Here is a 21,323-nt window from a genome sequence, read left to right as displayed (position 1 = left end):
CCTTGGTGGGCTTCGGGAGAGGAGGAAAGTTGCTCCCTTTCCTGTAGCAAGCCCAGGAGCTGCTGAACTAGCCTCACCTGGAAGGACTGAACAGTTCCCACCTTTCCCATCAGGTGCCTTTCCGCAGCAAAACCACGGTATCCGGGAGACCAAGGGGAGCAGAATAACACCCCCTCCCCACCCCTCCCGCTCTCGCTGCACACATCGCTTGTTATCTGCTCTGTCTCGCCGTGCTCCTGGGATCACAGGAGGATCTATAACTGTGATCTGTCACCGAGGAGAAGGTCGTGGATGAACTCCGTTCCAGCAGGGCAACGAATCACTTCTCGGCTGCTTATTATTATCGCGCTCTAGGACCAGCCCTTTCCTGCTAAACTTGGCCTGGGAGCGTATAGCAGGAGGGGGCGCGGGGGGGTGGAGAGCCAAGCCCAACAGCATCTTGTGTGTTTGACTTTTTTTTTCCTTTCCCTCCTCCTTCCGTGAGACAGTTTGATGAATGCCTGCGAGAGGGGTATGATTTGCTAAGGCGCCTCTGGCAGGGCGGTGTGTGCGCGGTGTCAGCCCCGCCGCCGCCCCCCGTGGGGCTGTGAGCGGCCCGCGGCGGGGGACGCGCGTGGGAGCGGCTGCAGCGCTGCGCGGGCCGCTGCGCAGGAAGCGCCGCTAGGGCAGACGGGGCTGAGCCGCTTCTCGCCGGGGACTTCGGCGGGGAGTCACGGCTTTGGAAGGGGCGAGGAGGAAGATAAGAAGCTTGCCCAACTCTGCTGCACCCTGAGCCTGTGGCTTTGCTTCGACATCGCAGGGAGCGTGTGAAGACGAGACCCCAAGTGCCGCCTCTCCCCGCCACCGACGGGCTAGCGAGGGACGGCCCGGGCCCGGCCCCGTGCCCAGAGAAGTTGCCTTCAGCCGCTGACCGGTGCCACCCGCCTCACTTTCCCGGGGTTGTTTTCTTGATTTGGCTTTGGATAGAACGGACTTCGCTGTCTCTGCATCCTGAAAGTTGCCGGAGCGCTCCCCGCGGCACGGAGGAGGGCGGCGCGCCCCGCGCCTCCCCGGGGCCGAGGCCGGTGGGCCCGGCCGGGCTGCAGCGGGCGGTGATGATGTGCGGCTGGGGGAAGCTCACCCTGTCCCTGGGGCTGCTGCTGGCGATGGCGGGCGCGGTGGCGCCGCAGCCGTGCCCGGCGCAGTGCTCCTGCTCGGGGAGCACCGTGGACTGTCACGGGCTGGCGCTACGCGGCGTCCCGAGGAACATCCCCCGCAACACCGAGAGGCTGTAAGTAACCCGGCCGGGGCGGCGGCGACTGCCCCTCGGTCTCTGGCTCCCTCCGGCTGACGGATTGAGGTGGCCCCCGGCGCTGGCCGGGTTTGGGGTCCCGACGCCCTTTGCGGGGGGTGTGGGGGTGTGTTCTGTTCCCTTCTCGTGCTGGTGGCCGTGCCCGCTTCTCGGCGACGCGCGGAGACGCGGGAGAGGTGGGTGCTGCTCCCAGCCGCTACCTTCCATCCCGGGAAGCCGCGGTGAAGAGCGCGGTTCCCTCCTCTGCGGGGAGCGTGAGCGGCGGGGCGGGCACCGCTGCGGCCCGGGAGGCGCCCCGTGGCGGTGGCGGAGCCGCCTCTCCCGCCCCCGCCGGCGCCCATTTCCCGGCAAAGTTGTCTATTACGGCTCGCTTTTCCCGGGAAAGAGCCGGGCCCGGCTCCGCGGGCGCGAGCGGTCAGGCCCAGGGGCGCGCAGCCCGGCTCCCTCCGGGCGCGGGTGCCCGCGGGGCTCTGCATCTGCCGGCGGGCGAGGGCACGCCGGGGTGCGATAGCCGCCTCCGCACTCGTAGGGCACTAAGTCGTGCCACAACGGTGATCCCTCCCCCCACTCGCGTCCACCGCGACTGGAGGTGTTTTCTACGTGTAGTCGGTTATTTATCATATCAGGCTGCCTTTTAGAGGGGTCCTAGGGAGCGGAAGAGGTGAGCGCATTATTTCTTGCTCCCTAATAAGTCACTTAAATGTTGGCATATGAGTGCACGTCTGGAGAGGTGAATTTCACTCCGGAAGGCTATCAGGGCCACATTTCTCCTGAGACTTGTGTGGTTTCTTTGCAGTGATGTTTTGGCCACATGTGGTATAAAACACTTAAAAAAATACTTTTTTTTTTTTCTCCCGACTACGTTGGGAACGAACTGTAATTGTTAGAGTAGCTTCCATGTAATACCACTTCCTGATGGCTTACCTCAGGAATTGCCAAATCTGGTTTTATTTGTAGTGATTGGAATTGAGAGAAGTTTGTGTCTTGAACCTAAAAGGTTATGAAAAAAGAAGCTTATACTCCAAAAGAAAAAGTAGTTTAGAAGTATGAGCAGAAATGCTACAGCCTAAATAAAGGTTTCTGGTGCTTCTGAACGCACTTTGCATTGTGCAGGCAGTATAGCTTCCTGTGCAGCAAGTGAAGAGCTAAGTTTTGGTAAAATCATATTTTCCATCATTTACTTCAACAGTGTTATGCTTGAAACCTAATGTTTGCTAAAAGGAGTTAAGCCCTATTCCACATTTGTGGAAATTTACGAGGCAATCTGAAAAGTTGCTTAAAAATGGTAAAAACTGTCTTTATTTCAGTCACATAAGTTTTGTAACAGTCAAATACTGTAGCAATATATAAATATACATGTAACTGCATTTAGAAAAACACTAAACCTACTACATCCATGTTCTGAGAGATTTTGACTCTTGTTAAAGATTGTTGTTAAAGATAAATATGAGCTTATAATGACAGTCAGAATTGACTTTGTAAGAGTTTCTTGTTACAAAGTTTCAAGATTCAAAACTGCTTTCAAGATTCAAAACCTTGGTTCAGTTGCTTGGTAATCAGAAACTCACGCAGTGTTAGTTGTGGGAGTGGTTTGTTGTGTTCATTTACGTCTCCTAACTTCTGAAAATGCTGTGCCCGTGAATGCAAACAAAGCATTTAAAAGTAGAGTTTGAATGTTTTAATTTTGCTGCTTATAAATTATTCTTCTTAGGGATCTTAATGGAAATAACATCACAAGAATCACGAAGACCGACTTTGCTGGTCTAAGGCATCTTCGAGTTCTGTAAGTTTTCTCTTTCTATCATTGATACCATTCATAGAATTGATTTTTAGGACTGATGCTACAGTTTGTAGTTACCTTTCAGTTCATTAACTGGATGGGTTATCATTTTTTAACTATTGTGCTACAGTGTCTGAACTTAAAGGTCCTGGGCCATGTGTGATGCACTTTTAGGAATAAGCTAGCAATTTGCCTTAAATTCAATTTGCTTAAATTTTTTAGTCTCTCCTTAAGGTTATGAGAGCTTGAGGATTTAATTTGACATGTAGCTTACAAGGAAGAGCTGCAAAAATTAGTAGCATAACTGTTGGAGTTAATTCAAGTTAAGGTTACGAAATTTACAGTTCCCACTGAAAATGGGCATTCTTACCCTGAACTATAGGGGAATCGGTTAAGAAAAAAATTATTTCCTTACTGAATGTTAAGTCCCAGATTATTATTGCTTTACTGCAGTTTCTGGACAAAAAATAAACTTTTTTAACACTGTATTAGACAATTAGTTGGTTGGTTTGAGTGGGATTTTGTTTAAAATAATTTAGTTTCAAGGATTCTGAAGCTTTTAAAACTTTGGTAGGGTTTTCTTTTTTCTCAGGGAAAAATCTAGCTGCTTAGCTTACTTGATAAGGCTGGTTTAATTTGACCAAGTAGTCTTATATAAAATCCTTTTCTGTTTCTCTCTCAGATAGAATATAACACTTTAGTAATTTCTAATTTTGTTACAAAACAGAACTCCTGTTATGGTTACAGCCTCAGTACAGTCTTCCACTGATGTTTCTCCCATCACTATGATTCAGTGTTTTAGTTTTGTTATTCTCATGTGAAGCTAACATTGCCTTCATACTGTTTGACTGGAGTTTTATAACTTGCCAAAGAGCAGTGATGTGAGTGCATGTATGCACACCGTGTGTAAGCATATGTGCAGTTTTTTAACTTGGGACTCTAAGTAAAAGGGCAAATGTAATATCAATTCCTGTTTCTTTTACTGAGGATTATTTCCCTTCTTTTGGGTAAGCAAGCCCATGGAAATTGTTGATGGCAGGGGTCTAGAAGGTTAAAGTGGTTGTCACTCTAGGATATCTGTTGTATTGTTTTAATGAGAATGTGATTACCTTTAAATGACCATTGTTAATGCAAAAAGTTATCTCAGAGATATTAAAACTTATGTATAAAAATTTCTATATTTCAGTCAGCTCATGGAAAACAAGATTAGTACTATTGAGAGAGGAGCATTCCAGGATTTAAAAGAGCTCGAGAGGCTGTAAGTATTTTTAATTTAAAAGTATGAACTTTTTTATTTTGTCAAATTAGTAAGATACTCAGGCTTCTGTGTTTTGTTGCTTTGTTTTGTTTTTTTTTTTATTTTTTTGTTTAAACTTGGGACTTCTAGACTTACTGAGACAGAAGAGAAGTAAGAAAGTCTCAAGTAGTATGTATGGGACTCAGTTTGGGGGGAAGCATTCATGAGCAGTCCAGATTTGAAGTGTAAACTGTAGTTGTCCTGTAAGAAATAATTTGAATACTGTCAAATACTTTCACTTGAATCTTGACTATACAAGGACTTTTTAAAACATAAATGCACCAAAAAAGACCTGTTCTGGCATGAAGTGTTAGGTGTTATTCTTGGAGATGTTGAATGTTTTATACAAGGTCTTATTGGAAGTAACTACTTGTTGTAAAGTGTTGTCTTATTGCAATAGTATGAAAGCAGTAATTGAATTCCACTCTCATTTTAAATGAGTTAAACTTTTATGAAGGCTTATAAAAAATATGAACTGTTAGCTTTTGAAAATGATTTGAATTTAGATTTTATAAAAAGATTGAGAGCTGTGGGGAACGATGGAGCAGAGATGAGAGAATCTTGTCTGGTGAAGCTGAAGTACAACCTGCTTGTTCAGTTGGACCGAGAAAATGAGTAATTCCTAAAGTAGTTTAGCTTTTAATAATAGTTGCTTAAATTTCAGTATGTGCCTTCTATTTTGTTGCATTTCAAATGAAAATATTTCTTAAAATGTATTGTACAGTTTGGGACATCTGACATGATAAAGGCAAGATGCTGATTGTTTGATATAATTTCAGTTTAGAGTCCGAGAATGTCACTGTATTATTATATGTTCATGTAGAACTTCAGAATGGTGCCTTCATTATTAGGCATCTTAGTTGCTTCATTTTCATTATATCACCTTTTTTTAAGAATGCCCAAGATCTTGTTTAGTTTTTCTTAGGCTGCTACTTTAACTTCATATAAGTATTTTTACTGTATTGAGCACTGGCCTGATTATAGTTTGTCTTATTATAATTGCTTTGTATCCACAACTGCTATGTCTTTAAAGCAAAAAGACCCACAGGCCATTATAGTTTGGTTGGTTGTTTTCACCAGGTTATTCAAGAGGCTTAGTAACTACCAGTTGAATTATGTTTCTATAATAGTTGAAATATTGTGTACTTGAGATAATTACTTCATTTTTTTCAAATAAACCAAAGTAACTTTTTGCCCTAAAAATGAAACTATTATTATATAGTACAGCTTTTTTTTTAAAAAAAATTGAGATCGACAGCTCTTTGAAAAAAACTGACTATGCATTTCTAAGTTGTACTAAAACACTTAAAGCAATGCTTTTTTACCATGTGTTATAAACTTTGTACAAATCATAGAGATTCAGTACAGCTTTTCCTGATGAGGGGTATATTGGAATAATATATACCTAAGTTTGGTTTATGGGGTCTTGGTAAAAAATTAAACAGTGCAGTTCATATTGCAAAAGTATGTAGACATGAATAAAACATTAATAAACATTAAAAGTTCCATGCTTTCACTGTGAATGTGGTTTGACACTGAGATACCAAATGCTTGCAAAGCCTTATTTCTAGATTATATCAAAGTAAGATCCTGTTATCTGATTTTTTAACGAATTTCAAAAAACTTGTAATGATTTCAAGGCACTTACTGGTAATAATTCTGAAGTATAGAATTGTAATACTAGAAAAAATTGAACTTCAGTGGTAAAACTTATTTGTCTGATGTGTTTGTATTTTGCCTTTACATTTTCTGTTTGTTTTTTTTCTTTGGTTTTTCCCTTGATAATTGGAAAGCAGTAGATATTTTCCATTTACATAAGACACTAATTCTGAAGAGAAAATATGGTAATTGTGGCTACTTTTCTGGGTTATTTTTGTTTATTCTTCAACAGGCAAGCTATGACACTTGGAAGTTTAGTTATTTAGACCTATGAAGTTAGATTGTTTTTCTGTCTTAGGCATTATTTTGCATCTGCTCCAACACTTGTCATTTTCTTTGTGTTGCTGGAATTCAGTCAGTGTTAGGTGTGTGGGTGACTTGTAATTTGAATATATATGCAGGATGTCTTTAAACCGCCCCAGCTGTTGGCTAAGAGCAACTATTTCATATTTGTGAGGAAAAGCTGAGAAAATTCTTCTTGCTTGCAACTGCCAAGTCCATCTGATGAAGGTGCATTATTATTTGACAGCCAATTCATCTCCTTGGGATTCTGAAATCCAAAATGATTTCTCAGGAAACCTGTGGATACTTCCTTCAAGTATTTTCTTTTATGCATTAAATAGCAAGCACATTAAAGCTTTTTCTTTTTTTCAATGTGTAAGTGTAGGGTGTCACATTTTCACTCAACTGTAATGTGCCAACTTGCTGTCAAAGAATACCTGACGCAGATCTTTTAGCATGTCAGCGAAAGGTATAAGAGAACCTTACTGCAATTTAAATTAACTCAATTTGCTTTATAAGATTGTTTACATGTAATATTTATGTTGAAAAATTTTGGGCTAGTGAATATAGGCTGAATTTTACAATATATTCCCTCTACTTCAGTATTTTCATTACTGTGAACAGACAACAGACTAACTGCAATGTGTCTCTTGAGAAAAAAATATCCATCTCTAAGTGAAGTGGTGTTTTGGGTTGGGTTTGTTTGTTTTGTTTTTCTCTTTTAACTAGAATTTCATTTGCAAAACTTTTTTGTAAACCAGTTACTCTGATTTCCAAGGAACTGTTTGGCTTGTCAGTGAGCTATTTGTGTACATTCATTTTTAACCTGATAATCCAAAATGCTGAATATCCTCAACTCCCTCTAATGGAACAGAAGACCTGAAGCACTTTGCAAAATTAATGTCAGAGAGAAGAAACTCTTTACCTTCTCTTCAAAAGTAACCTACTGCTCAGGATATGATTTGATTAAATCCACGTATATACGTTTCTCAGGTGGTTTCTCCTATAGTTTAGCAAAACAATCTCTAGAACACTAGGCATATGTGGTAGTATGTAAACAAAGCTATTTAGTCCTAATATGCTTCACAATGAGAATTTTTGTCACACAAGGGTAATTGTAGAAGTACAATGGAACCAAAAGCTACAGTAAATACTGCTGTAACAAGTGATTCTTACTACAGGAGCCCTGTGTTAAAGCAAAAATACTCAGTTTGCAATAAGTGATTGTATAGGTATGCCTGTTATGTAAGAACTGGGAGGGAAAGCAAGATGGAAACTAGCAACTACTTTTAGGTTTGTTGGGAACTTTAACAGCTGGAGAAATCCTAGTGAACGTGATTTTAGTGTAAGCCTTTTAGTTGGATGCTTCTGTGAGAAGTCTTCGGTCAAATAAATGGGTATACACCGCAGTGTTCACTTAGTTCCAGTCTCCAGCAGCCCTCAAGGCTCAGCTCTTTAAGGCCTGAGATCCTGAGGCTCCAGTCCAAGCTGATATTGTACAATACTGCCTGAGCTAGCAAGTCTGTCATGAATATGGCTTTCTTCACAGCCTGTGTCTTGAATCACCAAATCACATGGTCTATTGTGTTGTGTAGTTGCTCTTTCTGCTGAAACAACATTCTTTGATAGAAAAATGGACTGCCTGAATTGAAGCTCAGTTGAGACAGCTTGTACCTTTGAGTACATCCCAAGGTAGTGCTGAAATCTTTTCATCTTAACTGTCCTGTATGTAATATCTGCAAGACTTTTGGTATTACATGGGTGCTTGGATGAGCCTATGTTATTGATTAGGGCCTCTAAAGAGCACGTGGCTGTTCAGTACATGGCAGGTCCCATAGGGAAAGGATTGAGATATGACCTGTTAAATATGTGAGCCTCTTACATAGAATACAGTCATGTAGCAGTGGTGGATTTCAATATGCTTCATGGCAGGAGGACGTAAAGGGTCAAGGTATGGAGTATTTTCACATTTATGGATTTCCAGACACCACTGCCTATTACAGAGGACAAAACCTTTTGAAATGATTCCTTATGAGGATGTGGAATTGAAAGCTTGTTTCTTCCTTCTTTGTAAAATTGTCATCTTGGCTGTGATGTTCATAGTAGTTTGAAAGAGAAAGATGAATAAAAATGGTACATCTCCACTTTCTGAAAACTAGCACTATTAGACACAGGTTTAAAAATTATTTTTAGTAAGTATTCCCCATATTATCCCCACAGCCACCTCCTGTGGTGTTGTAGATACTGCTCAAAATATCCCAGTGTTTTTACAAGTTATTGTCATCTGAAGGGGAGTATAAAATTTGGTTGAAGACAGCTGCTATAGACTGTTGAACTAGTTCTATTGTAAGCTACTTAAATCTAAAACTTCCTTGTAGTTCTCTGTAGTCAGGTTTTGAGGGCTAAATATACTCTACACTTTTTTTATAGAGAAGTTACCTTTTCATTTGGAAAAAATATTTTTTTGGTTGATAGGAACATTTTTAATCATAATTTTTCCTAATTTTTTTTTTAGGTCTAGTAGTTGGGATTCCAGCTGTTATCATTCTAAGACTATGGTAAATATGGAAAAAATGTCACAATAGGAAATGTTTACAGCAATTGTTTGAAAACTACTCACATTTTTCTTTCTATATTTGTGAATAATCCATTGAGGCAGCAGTATGCCCCTAAAATGCTAATTTGGAGTCTGATTCTGCAGACATTTACCATGTGAATAACTTGGTTTGCATGAGTAGTCCCACTGATTACTCTTGTGAGAAAGATTATTTGTGTGGCCTAAAAAGTTTCCAGTTGAAGCCCCAGACTTTTGATAATTGAGTTAATAAAATTTATTTTTAAAATGCCATTGTATTATCTTAATGATTCTGAAGTGTTTCCTGTGTAGACCCAAAGCCAAATCAAAAAAACCCCAAACAATCCAGAAACAAAAAAAAGGGCCACCAACCCTCATGAATCCTATTTCTCCTGTGGTGTGTAGATAAAATGTTACTGTCATAGGAACAACTGCAACTCCCGAGTTAATATCTGAGCTAAATGCCCCCATACCTCCCCAAAAAGCTACACCCCTGAGCTACATAGTGAGAGTAAGCTTAAATCACGAGTTCAAGAAAAGAATGTTGTAAGGGTTGAACATCAAGTTGGTACATGAAACACCTTTGAAACTGGAAAGTATCAATGTTGTATTTTCATGTTCCTTACAATGCATTACTGAATGATGTAGCAAGAAATATTTCAAGAATTAAATGTTTTGTTACTGTTTATCCATTTTTCTAAATTTTTACAACACAATTCTGAAATGTCAAGCTGAGTAATTGTCTGTACTTGCTGTTCATTTGGGATCCATCTCCACAAACACATTCAAACAAGTTAATAAAAGTTAACATTAAGAGAACACTTAGGTGTGTACTTATAAGTGCTTGAGTAGTACTGGAAGTCATTATAGTTTTGATCATGCTGTGGATGAACAATTTGCAACTTACAGATGTATCACAGCACAGAAAGAAAAGAGTATATTTCAACTAAATAGTTTCAAGGAAATGTTCTTTCTACTTAGTAAACAAACTATAGTACTACTTTGATTTCTGGGTACAAATCTGTATATGAAACTGCTGTGTTTGCAGTTTCTCCAGTATAAGCTTAATTATAACCTCAGTACATATAAGTCAGTCTTGTCAGAAATATTAAATAGGATTCAATAAAATAAACTGAGTTTTAATTGTATTTTGCATATTGCAGGGTTAGATTTCTGTTTCAGCTCTAACCTACTCTAATAAATGTGGTAAACTATTACTCTGCATTAGTAGGTTTTGAAATTATAAAATCAAAACTGACTTAGAAGTTACCATGATTTTTGAATGTATGGTCTTTTAGGAGCATCTCCTCTTATGAGGTCATGCATAGCAAGATAGACTAAGAAATAAAATGTTCCATCTGAGATAAAAACAAGTAAAGCTTATCTTGGGCATTTATCAAGGGAATTAACAGCTGCTTCAAAGCAGACTAGATGAACTAGTACTGCTCTTTCTGTCTAGTCTGGGGAAGGACTGCACTATATTATGTATACCTTCTTTCTTAGGGTGCAAACTTACTGTTGTATCACTGATGGGATAAAACATGGTGTTCAGAGAGTAAAATAAACTAGTGTGCTGACTTTTCATTATGTATTGATGTGCGGCATGAGATTACAGTTTTATTGCAATTACTCAACTAGCTCTATTGATAAAATGTAAATTCCAACTAGGAAAATACTAACTTCTAAAAAAGGAATAGTGGGATTTTCATGATACTTGAAATGTGACCTGTGTCAATAAATTAGTCTCAGAATAATTAGGTTTGAGCTGAACTTTTTCTTGATGGGTTTTGAAGCTCCGATAATATATAGTAATTTCAGTTACAGAAGAGAAGTGTTTAAAAACCCTAGAATCTATTTCTGTGAAGCTGTGTGATCAAAATTCAGGGACAGGGACTTCTGGAAAAAATTCCAAATGTCATCTTTTTTTTATGGTGCAGCTTTCCAGTTTCAGCTGAAGCAAAATCTGATGTTTGTTTTGTGTTGTGTTGCTTTGTTTGGTTGGTTTTTTCCTGGTTTACAGACATTTAGGTGTGAAGTGTAAAGGCTAATGCAGAGTTTTAGGATCTCTGATGAAAAGTGCAGTGTTAACAATGGAGTCACTACCACTGTTCCAGGAATAATTTATATCACTATCATAGTTGAAACTACAGCCAATAAATGAGCAATATTTCATCCTATTCTTGACTATATGTAGTGTCAATGAAGTCAGTTTTTTGCTTGTGAGACCTTGTGTGTTACATAGCATAGAAGTTATACTGAGCTCTTAGAGTGAGTTCTTAGCTCTTTAGCTAAAGTTAGTCTCCAACTTCTTTTCTCCCCGAATGTTTGTCTTCACTTTGGTGTTCAAGTTCCTTACTGAAGTCTGAGAACTAATTTTTTTAGATTGGGATACATTCTGAACAGTTCTGACTTCTGCAGACTGGAAGGTCTAAGCTGGACTGCCTACAGCTCAGGGGGTTGTGTGCTTGTTTTCCAAGGCTGCTTGATGTTATGATTTTCTCCCTGCAGTAGCATTGGTACTTAATCATCTGTCTGGCATGAGTCTGGATACATGAGCATTTGAAGGGTTAATACCTTCACACATGTGTGTGATAGGTAGCAGAAGAATAATGAGTTCAGGTAGAGAATACCTGGTTTTGAACAGCCCTGAAGGGGTTGAAGAGTTATTCCTTGTTAATCATGGATGTGAAAAATCCTTCTCTTAGCTAATCCTGCATAGTTAATGGCAATGTATAGCACATTCCTCATTGTAGAACAAGCAGGAGACCATGAAGTCTGTAGTGCTATTCACTTACCAGGGGAATGTGGGACTATATTACATGAATGGTACTGGGGCACCTGTGTTTATAGTTTAAAAAAATACTACAGTAATTACTCTGTATTAGCAGACTAATGTCAAAGCAGCTTCAAATATCTTCTCTAAAAATATCTGTTGAATGAGAAAAACACAAAAGCTGTCTTTGAAGACAGCATTTAAAAAATGCAGTATTGTAATGGAATTAAAAAAAATCAGATGATAGCTACATTTTGATGACTGAATACCACAAAATGTTTGATAAAAGTATAAGTCCAAGAGAAACTTACTTCTAAAAGCCTTGTAAGTGTCTTTTCTCATGGGACTCCTTTTATAGGTCTAGAAGTCAAATTGCAGTGAGAAGTCCTGTTTGCTCTTTGCAGACCTTTTTATGAATTCCAGGGCAGGAAGGCTGTTTATTTTTCCCACATCTGTTTTGTGCTGATCCTTTGTGACATTGTTTGCTGGATGCTCTTCTTTCTTGCTTCCTCTGAAATGGGTAATTTGCACTGTTGCAAAATGGTGAAACCAAATCTGATTCTGCAGAACTGTGCCAATGTTTTTGTTTCAGATGGTGTTTTGTGTTTGGAAGCTATTTAAAATTGATTCTACAGAACACTGATATTAAACTTAAAGCTATATGTTCTAGTTTTACTCTGTAAAAATCATATTTATTTGTTGCGCAGCCAGTTCAATTTTTTAAACTTATTTAATATCAGACACCCACAGGTAAAAATTGAGTTGTCATCATTTCAATATAGCATATTTGATAGAACATCAAAGATGCTCCTTATTTTCACACCATAAACCACACTTCTGTCTGGAATTTTACAGTTAAACTCCAAAAATATATGAGGAATCTGGCTGCAGCTTCAGTGGCTCATAATGTTATATTACCTCACTTACTATGAGGAGTCTGGTTGAAACTTCATCAGGAGAAATATTTTATTTTTCTTCATAGTATGTAATGCATCGTGCTGGCTTGTCTTTAATAGTAGTCTAGACTGATAATCAAAAATAATGTGGCAAAGTCTTCCTTAATTTTTTTTGAGGCACACCAGGCTTTCTGACTTTGATTTGGCAGGATGTCTCTACTGGTGTGATAGAAAAACACTTGAGTGAAAACTCACTGTGGTAACTCAGTGCCAGAAAGACAGTCACAAGCCCATCAGGACTATCCACAGGCCTTTCTTATCTTTCTAAAGAATCTGTTCAAATTCCAGTTAAATTCCATTTGATAGATTGGCTTCCCCTTCCCTCTTTCTTTGCCATTTATTTTTTTTTTCTTGGAAGTAATCCCAGGTGTTGTCAAAGATCATCCTTGATCATCTGATACTTGAACCTGTATTACTGTATGGAGGTTTTATAACTTCTGTTTCCTTCTTTGTGGTATACTTTATAGAATAAAATCCAATGAATTAGCCTTACGAGATTGTGGAGGATTGAAGAAGTCTCTGAAGATTGTCCAGTCCCACGCCACAGATTAATACAAGGTCAATTATAGCAGGTGGCTGAAGGCTATTTCCAGTTGGGTTTTGAATGTCTCCCAGTGATGGATAATCTACAGCCTCTGGGCAACCTGTTCCTGTGTTTGACTATCCTCACAGTCAAATAATTTTCTCTTGTCTAAATGCAATTTTCCTGTACTTTGATTTTCTTCTATTTTGCTCTATCTCCTTCCCAGGCATTGAGGTGGGGGTGCCCAGCCTGTAGTGTTCCAGCTTTTAATTTTTATTTTTTTCTACTTTTTAGTGTCATAGGCAGAATTAATAAGAGTAGTGACCAACTATTTATAAAAATATCCTTTCTGTTGAAACAGCAAGGAATATAGAAGCTTCCAGAAAACAACAGCCTCAGTTTCTGCCTTTTCTTCTTAGTAAAAAATTACTTTAGAACAATAAAGGGAGTATATACTTCTGACAGTGCAAAACATGGTTCTGCATAATGTATGGAGAATTGATTGGGGTAGGAACAGAGTGGTAATTTTGGACTTGACATCAAACTCAAGGGAGAAGAAAATAAAGGACAAAATATACATTAGGGTTCAAGTAGTGTACACTAGTACAATGTAGTGGTGTTGCTGAGAAGTAACTCGCTGCTTTCTGCACAAGTGAGAAACTGAGTTTGGAGTGGTGTCCTGGGTCTGGTTGTGGTTTTTTTTCTTTGTTTGTTTTGTGGTTTGGTTTGGTTTGGTTTTTTTTTTCCCTGAAACAAATATCTAATAGGTACTTGAAATCAAATGCAGACTAACTTAGATATCCTTTAGCAAGTCACTGTTCAGCCTGGAAAATGGAGCCCTGCTTAAGTGGTTCTTGACCTGGGGAAAACTTTCTTGGCCATCCAAATGCTGTGAGATCAGTTCTTAACTTCTCAGATTCCAGTTTTTATTCATGTGGCTGGTAAACTTGATATTGTTAGGCTTAATGAGATTGAGTAGTTTGACTAGAGACACAAAAACTTGACAGAGAATTCTTAATGGAAAAACTGGCACTATCTTTTGCTTAGCTCTTAGTTCTTCTGCCTTTCTCTCACTTGATGGCATGTTCATGCAAGTCACATTCACAGACAGCAGTTGCCAGATGTGTTGAAGTTCAGAATATTGTGGCTTTGGGCATGGATGCACAAATGTTTTCTGCCTCTAGCAGATACAGCAACATACTTTTGTAGAAAAGTAGTAAGACTTGCATTTTTTCAGATGTAAGTCTGAGTCAAGCTCTCTATAAAGTTCTCTAGTGAGGCAATAGGAATCACGTACTCCAATCTCTCTTATTCAGACTCTAGCAAGAGTCAGATTTTTAGAATTTATTGGTTAAATCAGCCCATGGAGGTGATCTGGGTGCTGTGTCCTAGCTTTTTGTTTTAAAGTACTTGGATAATTTTGTAGGTTGACTGTATTTTCTAGGCTTATAAAGCTTGAACTGATGTTAGACCTTCCCAGAGGATGAATATCCCTGTAGCATTGTGGAACTACTTAAGGAGGCTGATGAACTCAGTCTCTGAATAGAAAGTGTTGCTTCATGAACAAACAGAGGTTTGACTACTGGCATGTTCTTTCATTTTAAATTGAAATTTAATGAAAAAAGGCTCTTGTGCTTTTAAACTACATGTATATTTTGCTAATGGGCTTCAGTGAGATGTCAACATGGTATTTTCAAATGGGTGTGATAGTAATGTCTTCTACTGACAAAGGTGTGCATGTGCTCCTGAAGAGTACAATTTCTAAGCTGTACAGTGCTGTGTGCTGCTATATGCAGATAGTGTATTTAATTTTCTTGGCTAATTGAAGGAATGAAAAATAATGACTTCTGCTATCATTAAATTTGCTTGAGTTGGAAACCTTCTATCCTACTTCCTTAAGCAATGATGATAGAAGCAAATGCATCTGTGCCTAGTATTTAGTTTTGGAAGGCTTTCTTTCGCTGTGCACCCAATGGGATAGGCTGTTTTTAATTAAAGAGTACAGCTGATTCATAACTTACTTGGAACAGCTCTTAACTTCGATCAGTTCTCAAGTTATCTTTGAGGTCTTCTGTTGTTTTAGGGGGCCTATGGGTAGAATTACATCTACTTGAACTAAAACCCACTGGAAAATTACTTATGTGGGAGAAAATAGCAGACTTCCAGTACCTGTGAGGTGGTTATGAGAAAGCTCAAGCCAGGCTCATTGCTGTGGTGAGCCTGCAAGTATAAATTGGAATGGGAAGTATGACTGCATATAAGAGCAAACCTCCTTCACCATGAGGACAGTCAAGCACTGGAACAACTCAGTTGCCCAGAGAGGCTCAACGGTCTTGTACAGCTTCTCTGGCTGTATGTAATTGATACAGTGGAATGGGAAACAAGTTACAGTGAAGGTTGTAACAAGTGTGTGAAACAGAGACCTGTTTGTGAACTACATCCTTTGCAGATGATTACATTGTATGCAGTGTAACTAAGTGGGTTTCTTTGTCTCCTTTCCACCCTCATGCATGATTGCTATTGGATCACAGTTATCCTGGTATGCAAACTTGAGAAAGGCTTCAGAATGGATCTTTGCAATGGCCAGACTTCAGTGGATTAGGTTACATTGTTCTTGGGACCACAATGTACTCTCCCTGCAGTGGACCTCTATCTCTGCCATCCTTTCCATATCCTCTGGCTACATGCAGAAGACGAGTAAAACTCAGATATATACCAATTTCAGCTGAGGCAGCCTGTTCGCTGGAACCAGTAGTTCAAATCAAGTCACTTTTTTTGTTTACCTAACTGTTGTGTCCTTCACAGTGTAACTTACTGTTTGTCTGTACTTACTTTTTGTCTGCCTCTTGCTATTGAGCTTCCCTTAAAGAGTATTTTCACCCACTGATTTGTCAAAGAATTTTATTCTTTGTCTTTAAATTGATCCTTCTGTATACTACTTCCATCATTTCACTTTGCAGATGCTTTTCTAGTCTTTACTGTGTTTAGAAGACTGAGCTCTGGGAGCTTTAAGCTGAAGTATGTGAAATACCTTTTGTACTTTAGGTAGTATGTGGACTTCACTTAAATTCATCATGAAGATCTGAAAAATTTACCTGTGTCAGGATGTCAGTTTACCCAATCTCTTTATTCCTAAAGATGCTTTTGGCAACAGAAGTAAAAAGTTATATATATTTTAATTGCAAGAGGGGTTTTTGTTGGGTTTTTTAATTGAAAAAATATGATATTGGACCCTTATACATTTATTTATGGACATTACCAAGGGACTTCAAAGTCTAAGTTATTGCAATGTTACAAGATATTTTCTAGTATGTTGTGTTGCTCACACCACTAATGTATTGTCTATTCTGAGCTCTTTGCCTCTCCTTCAGAAACACAAATATTCATAGTTCATTTGAAAAACTGAATAGTAGCAGTGTGGAATATCTCATCACTGTTTCTTCAGTGCTTCACCTTGAACTTCATGCCAGTTCTGGGAGAGCAGTTCAGTTGATGGAACTGAAATTTCCCTTCTCACATTGCCCCAAGGGAAATTCTGCCTGCTAGGTAGCTGTGGCAAGGTGTCTGCCAACACACATTGAAATAAAATGTGGTGGAGTGTTTCTGATTTTTTTACTCTGCAGTGGCTGTAGTTCTTTACAGTCTGCAGTCTTGGATTCTGTGATCCACGTGTGCTTACATCAGATTCCAGCTCTGGGGAGAAAAAGGATCATGTCTTTCTCACTCACTGGTTCCATTATGTTTGTGTGTTCTGGATAGGTGTTGTTATTTCAGATAAAATTAAGCATGAGGTCACCTGAAAAAGTGGAAGTATTGGGGAACCATTTTAAAACAGTAATATATCTTCTGGACTCCTGGTGTGGCTCTGTCCAAACACTGGAAACTTGTCATAGTGACCTTTGAATGGGAAGCTGTTGTGTCCTGTAATACAAGGCTGTGTGTTTCAGATTTGCTCTGCATCTTTTTTACCATTCACTTCCATGTAGTTTTCATAGCATTTTTTCAGACAGAACTCTCTACTGTAGTCTTGAAAAATTTATTTCAATGAAGTCTAGTTCATAAAATCTCATCATAGAAAACTTAAGAACAGCAAATTGACCCCTTGAAAAGCATCTGGTCTAACTTATTAGATGTAAAGAGAAACTGAAGCTTCTTTTTGAAATATGGTAAAGGACGTATTTCTTGTTATAACCTTCATGAAAATTAGTAATGTTTTATGTCCTTAGTCACAGGCAATAAGGAATGGTCAAGTTTTTGGTAGAGAAAGCTTAGTTCTAAAAGAAACTTCAATGAGTGGGATGAAATTTGAAGTAAAAAATACACAATACAGGATTCATAGAGGATCAGTAATTTAACTTGTGTGTTCCCTCAATTCGCTTAGTGCTCAAAGAACAAGCATTTCAATTTTGTGAAAGGCAAAAGTAAAAATGTGTGTTGAAACATTAATTCAAAGTACCAAGCTCACCAAACTGTTGAGACATGGAGGATACTGCCATTTATTGCTAGTTTAATAGATGAATCTTGATTTATTGACCGTAACTTAGATTTGAAAGTCTCACCAGCAGCACATGCATCAGTATGTCAATGTTACACCCCATTGTCTGGTCCATCGGAATTGTAGGTAATAACAAACTCCTGATCTAAGATATTAACTCTTTGTGTAGAAAGTTTTATATTAGAGCAAGTATTTTGCCTGTGAAGTATCTTCAAGTGATCCTGTGTGTTCCTGTAAAACTTTTGTTGCATTTGGTGCCTGATGAACTTGATCATCACAGTATTTCATTGTGCTTATAGTGCCTTTTTTGTATTATACAGATACTGGGTAGTTTCATTGCCCTTTCATGTACAGCTCACCATTATTGTCTAGCATCTGAACTTTAGATAGTTAAGAAATATCAACAGAGATTTTTTGCCTGAACAGCTAATTAGAGCTAACTGACCAAAATTTTTCCCCTGCATGGTTTTTCCATGTAATTTTGGATCTGTAATCGTGGACTTAGAGGTTTAAGTATCTATTTAGCTAAAAGAATCAGTGAATGAGTTTTATCTCTTTTTATTTAATCACTTGTTCAGGTTCAGTGTTTCAAAATTTCATTTTCACAATCTCTTTGGATCACAAATGTAACTGTTACTTTGAAAAAACTTCCTTTTACTCCTTCAGTTTTGTGGTCTTAGTGTATACTTTCATACACAAATTTACGAAAGTTCAGAAAGTGTCTATTTTTAAATGACTTTATTTTAAAATACAGTAGATCCACAAGCACTAAAATATATAACTTTTTTGCTTTTATGTAGGTAAGGTTTTCTTCTTAAGTAATGTTCAAATGAGAAGTCTTCTACTAGCCATTAACTTATTTATAGCTCTAAAATTTTCCCTTCTGCTGATTTGGAAATGTGACTTGTGAGATCACAGTTTGTGATTTTTATTTTTTTTTTTAATTGTTGTTGCTGTATCAGGCTGTTATTCCTACTTATTGAACTGCATTGTTTCTCTTATCCCAATAGTGTAGTCCTTCTTTTTCAGGTTCTTTCACTCTAAATTTTCTTTTAATCTCGAAAGGCATGATTTAATTTCTTCTGCTTCAATAACAAAAAGGAACTGATGTTAAGACTGAAGAGTTATATATTTAGAACTTTAAAAAACTGTTTGCATATGACTTGAAATGTGTAGGCAGACCTGTGTGCACATAAAAATATTTCTCAGATTATTTTACTCTTATCAGTAGTCACATTGAATTTTAAGGGAGCAATAACTAAGTGAGCTAAGCCATGGAGCTATGCAAAACTGGATTTTGAATGTATGTGTGTATCTATATAGGAATTAATGGAAAAACCTTTAAACTGGAAAGACCCTTATGTGGAGCAATGTTTATGCAAAGTGAGCCCTGAGAGGCTAAATAGGTTTAATTATTTAAATTCAGCCCTAAGACTAACAAACAGGAAAATCTGAACCTTTATGAAATTCTAAAACTTAATTTTGCAAAATTGCTTGTCAATGTATTTTTTACTTTGTGAAATGTCTTAGTAGGAATCTATTAATGTATGTAATATAATCATGGTAAGGATAATATATATATATATATATAATGATAATATATTTATCTCAGATGATCCCATGCAGTCTGGTGTCTATGAATGCCCTGAATTATTATATTGACAAGCAGTGTGCATTGCAATCTGCGACTTGTGATAAGGTTTATGGGACCAAATGGCTTTTTCCTAGAGGTTTCTTTGCTTGAATGGCAGGTGGCATGTGTCAAGTATTACTGAAAAAACAACCAAAAACTTGTTTTGAGCTTGACTTGTTGACTCATAGACTGTATGCTCTAGGGCTGTCATTTACAGACATTAGAAAAAACAATCTGCGTTGTATGTTAAAAGATCATGAAGAGAAAATATATCTTGGCCAGTGGTTTTTCTGTTGTCTATGACTATAATACAGTGGGCTTTGATCTTGTCACCTCAGTCTAAGCAGCTGTGACCTTGGTCAGCACCCTCAGTGAGAAGGTTCACAGACAAATGGGTACCTTCCAGATTTCAGTTGCGGGTTTGCCTTTTGCACAATGTCTTATGTACAACTGATCATGTTTGATATTTTTAAATTTGACTTCCTCTAAGCTTCTATATTTACAGCTATAGAGACAAAACTGTATTAAACAATGAAACCAACAAAAAACCCCCCAACCCTGTAATGCCAAATATAAGCTGTGACATCTTGATTTTTCTGAATTTGATTTGATCAGGGTTTCTGTAACAGCTTCCTTTGCTTTTTTACTTAAATAAAAAGGTTATATGGATCTTTAGGCATAATATTGTCTTGTTAGAGTGTATACATTTGATATACATTCCCTGGAACCTCTTCATGATCACAAAATATCTATCTGTTTCATTATACTAAGAGGAATGCAGAGTTGGTGGGGAATTGAATTTGCACTGCTGATTTTGTATTTTTAGCTTTCAGGTTGTTTATGCAGGATAGAGTCCTGACTTAGTGATTGGTTCATACTGCAGAGATTCAAAATCTTTCATGAAATAGGTAATATCGTCTGTTGAGGGGAAACCAGAAAATGTAATTAGTCTATGGTAAATTTACTACTGGACCATGTCTCCGCTAATGGATCTTTCTGGTATTTAAAATCAGCTTGTTACATCCCTGAAATGCCTACTCAAAGTGGTTACATTGCATTGCTCTGTAGGATTTGTAATTTAACACAATTTCTTTTTCTTTCTAAAGGCGCCTAAACAGAAATAACCTCCAGTTGCTTTCTGAACTGCTCTTTCTGGGGACGCCGAAGTTATACAGGCTGTAAGTAAGCATGGTCCAATAACTATTATTTGGGAAAATTTGGATTTTTTTTTTTTGTTACTGTCTCGCATTAGCTTTTGTCTTTTGCCTCAAATAGGGCTAAAATGTGTCTTGGTATGTTATTTTGTTTAAGCCGAATACTTTCTTTCACTGCTTTGCAAAACTTTTTAAAATTTTATTTTGCATCTAGGTCAGGTACTAATAATTGTACAAGACGAGTATTGTCATCAATTCCCACTTCTCTAGGGAAATTTTGCTGAAAGAGTACTTTGACTTTCCTTTTTGTCCTGTTTGTTTTGGTTTGGGGTTTTGTTTGTTTCTGTGTTAAAGGAAATAAAAAATGCCTATGGAAATTCTGACCCAGAGATGCAGCACTGTGGAAGCACTTTGGTTTTGTGATGTTCTGCTTTTGTGGCTGTATGCACTTGACCAGAAAAATGATAGCATTGGCAAATGCTAGGTCTGTGGAGAAGTCTCTCCCATGTCCTCTTACAAAGAAAAAAAAAGGTAGAAACTTAAGCTCTGGGAAGAAAAAAAAACTATGAAATGCAGTACCTTGAATAGGTAAATATCAAACTGGTTAATGACATTTTTGTTTTGATTGTATTCTTTGGTTTGATAATGTTTTTGCAATATTTTAAAATAAATATTTTGACCCATTGTCCTTTCTAAGAAGCCACTTAATTCAGTTGCAGTTGAAATGTGGAATAAAGTTTGGATTCTGGTTTATTTTAACAACATAAATTTTAAGGTACTTTTAAGTTACAGTATGTGGTATCAAAGGGATACAACGTGACATGCTTAAGTGGGCTTTAGAATGGTTGTACAAATTCAACCCTGTTGTAATTAGATATGTGTTTGGCACATTTCTTTAGACTTTA

The 21,323-nt window shown here is 38.1% G+C and overlaps 1 protein-coding gene across 10 annotated transcripts in view; it reads left to right on the top strand.

Annotated features, from left to right (window-relative positions):
- Nucleotides 1–263: 263 nt before the first annotated feature.
- SLIT2 (slit guidance ligand 2) overlaps nt 264–21,323 on the top strand; it is a 265,913-nt gene continuing 244,853 nt past the window's right edge. For 2 of the 10 annotated variants that reach the window (XM_071556716.1, XM_071556715.1), the window contains exons 1-4: nt 269–1,270; nt 3,003–3,074; nt 4,258–4,329; nt 20,371–20,442. In XM_071556716.1, the coding sequence (XP_071412817.1) occupies nt 1,095–1,270; nt 3,003–3,074; nt 4,258–4,329; nt 20,371–20,442 (392 nt within the window). In that variant the 5' untranslated portion in view covers nt 269–1,094. Of the gene's footprint in view, nt 1,271–3,002; nt 3,075–4,257; nt 4,330–20,370; nt 20,443–21,323 lie in introns of all 10 variants that reach the window. The other 8 variants (XM_071556720.1, XM_071556718.1, XM_071556724.1 and 5 more) reach the window with 7 other exon arrangements.

The sequence above is a fragment of the Pithys albifrons genome, chromosome 5 (genome assembly GCF_047495875.1).
Source record: "Pithys albifrons albifrons isolate INPA30051 chromosome 5, PitAlb_v1, whole genome shotgun sequence".
NCBI lineage: Eukaryota > Metazoa > Chordata > Aves > Passeriformes > Thamnophilidae > Pithys > Pithys albifrons.
This window is presented reverse-complemented; position numbering and strand designations above follow the sequence as displayed.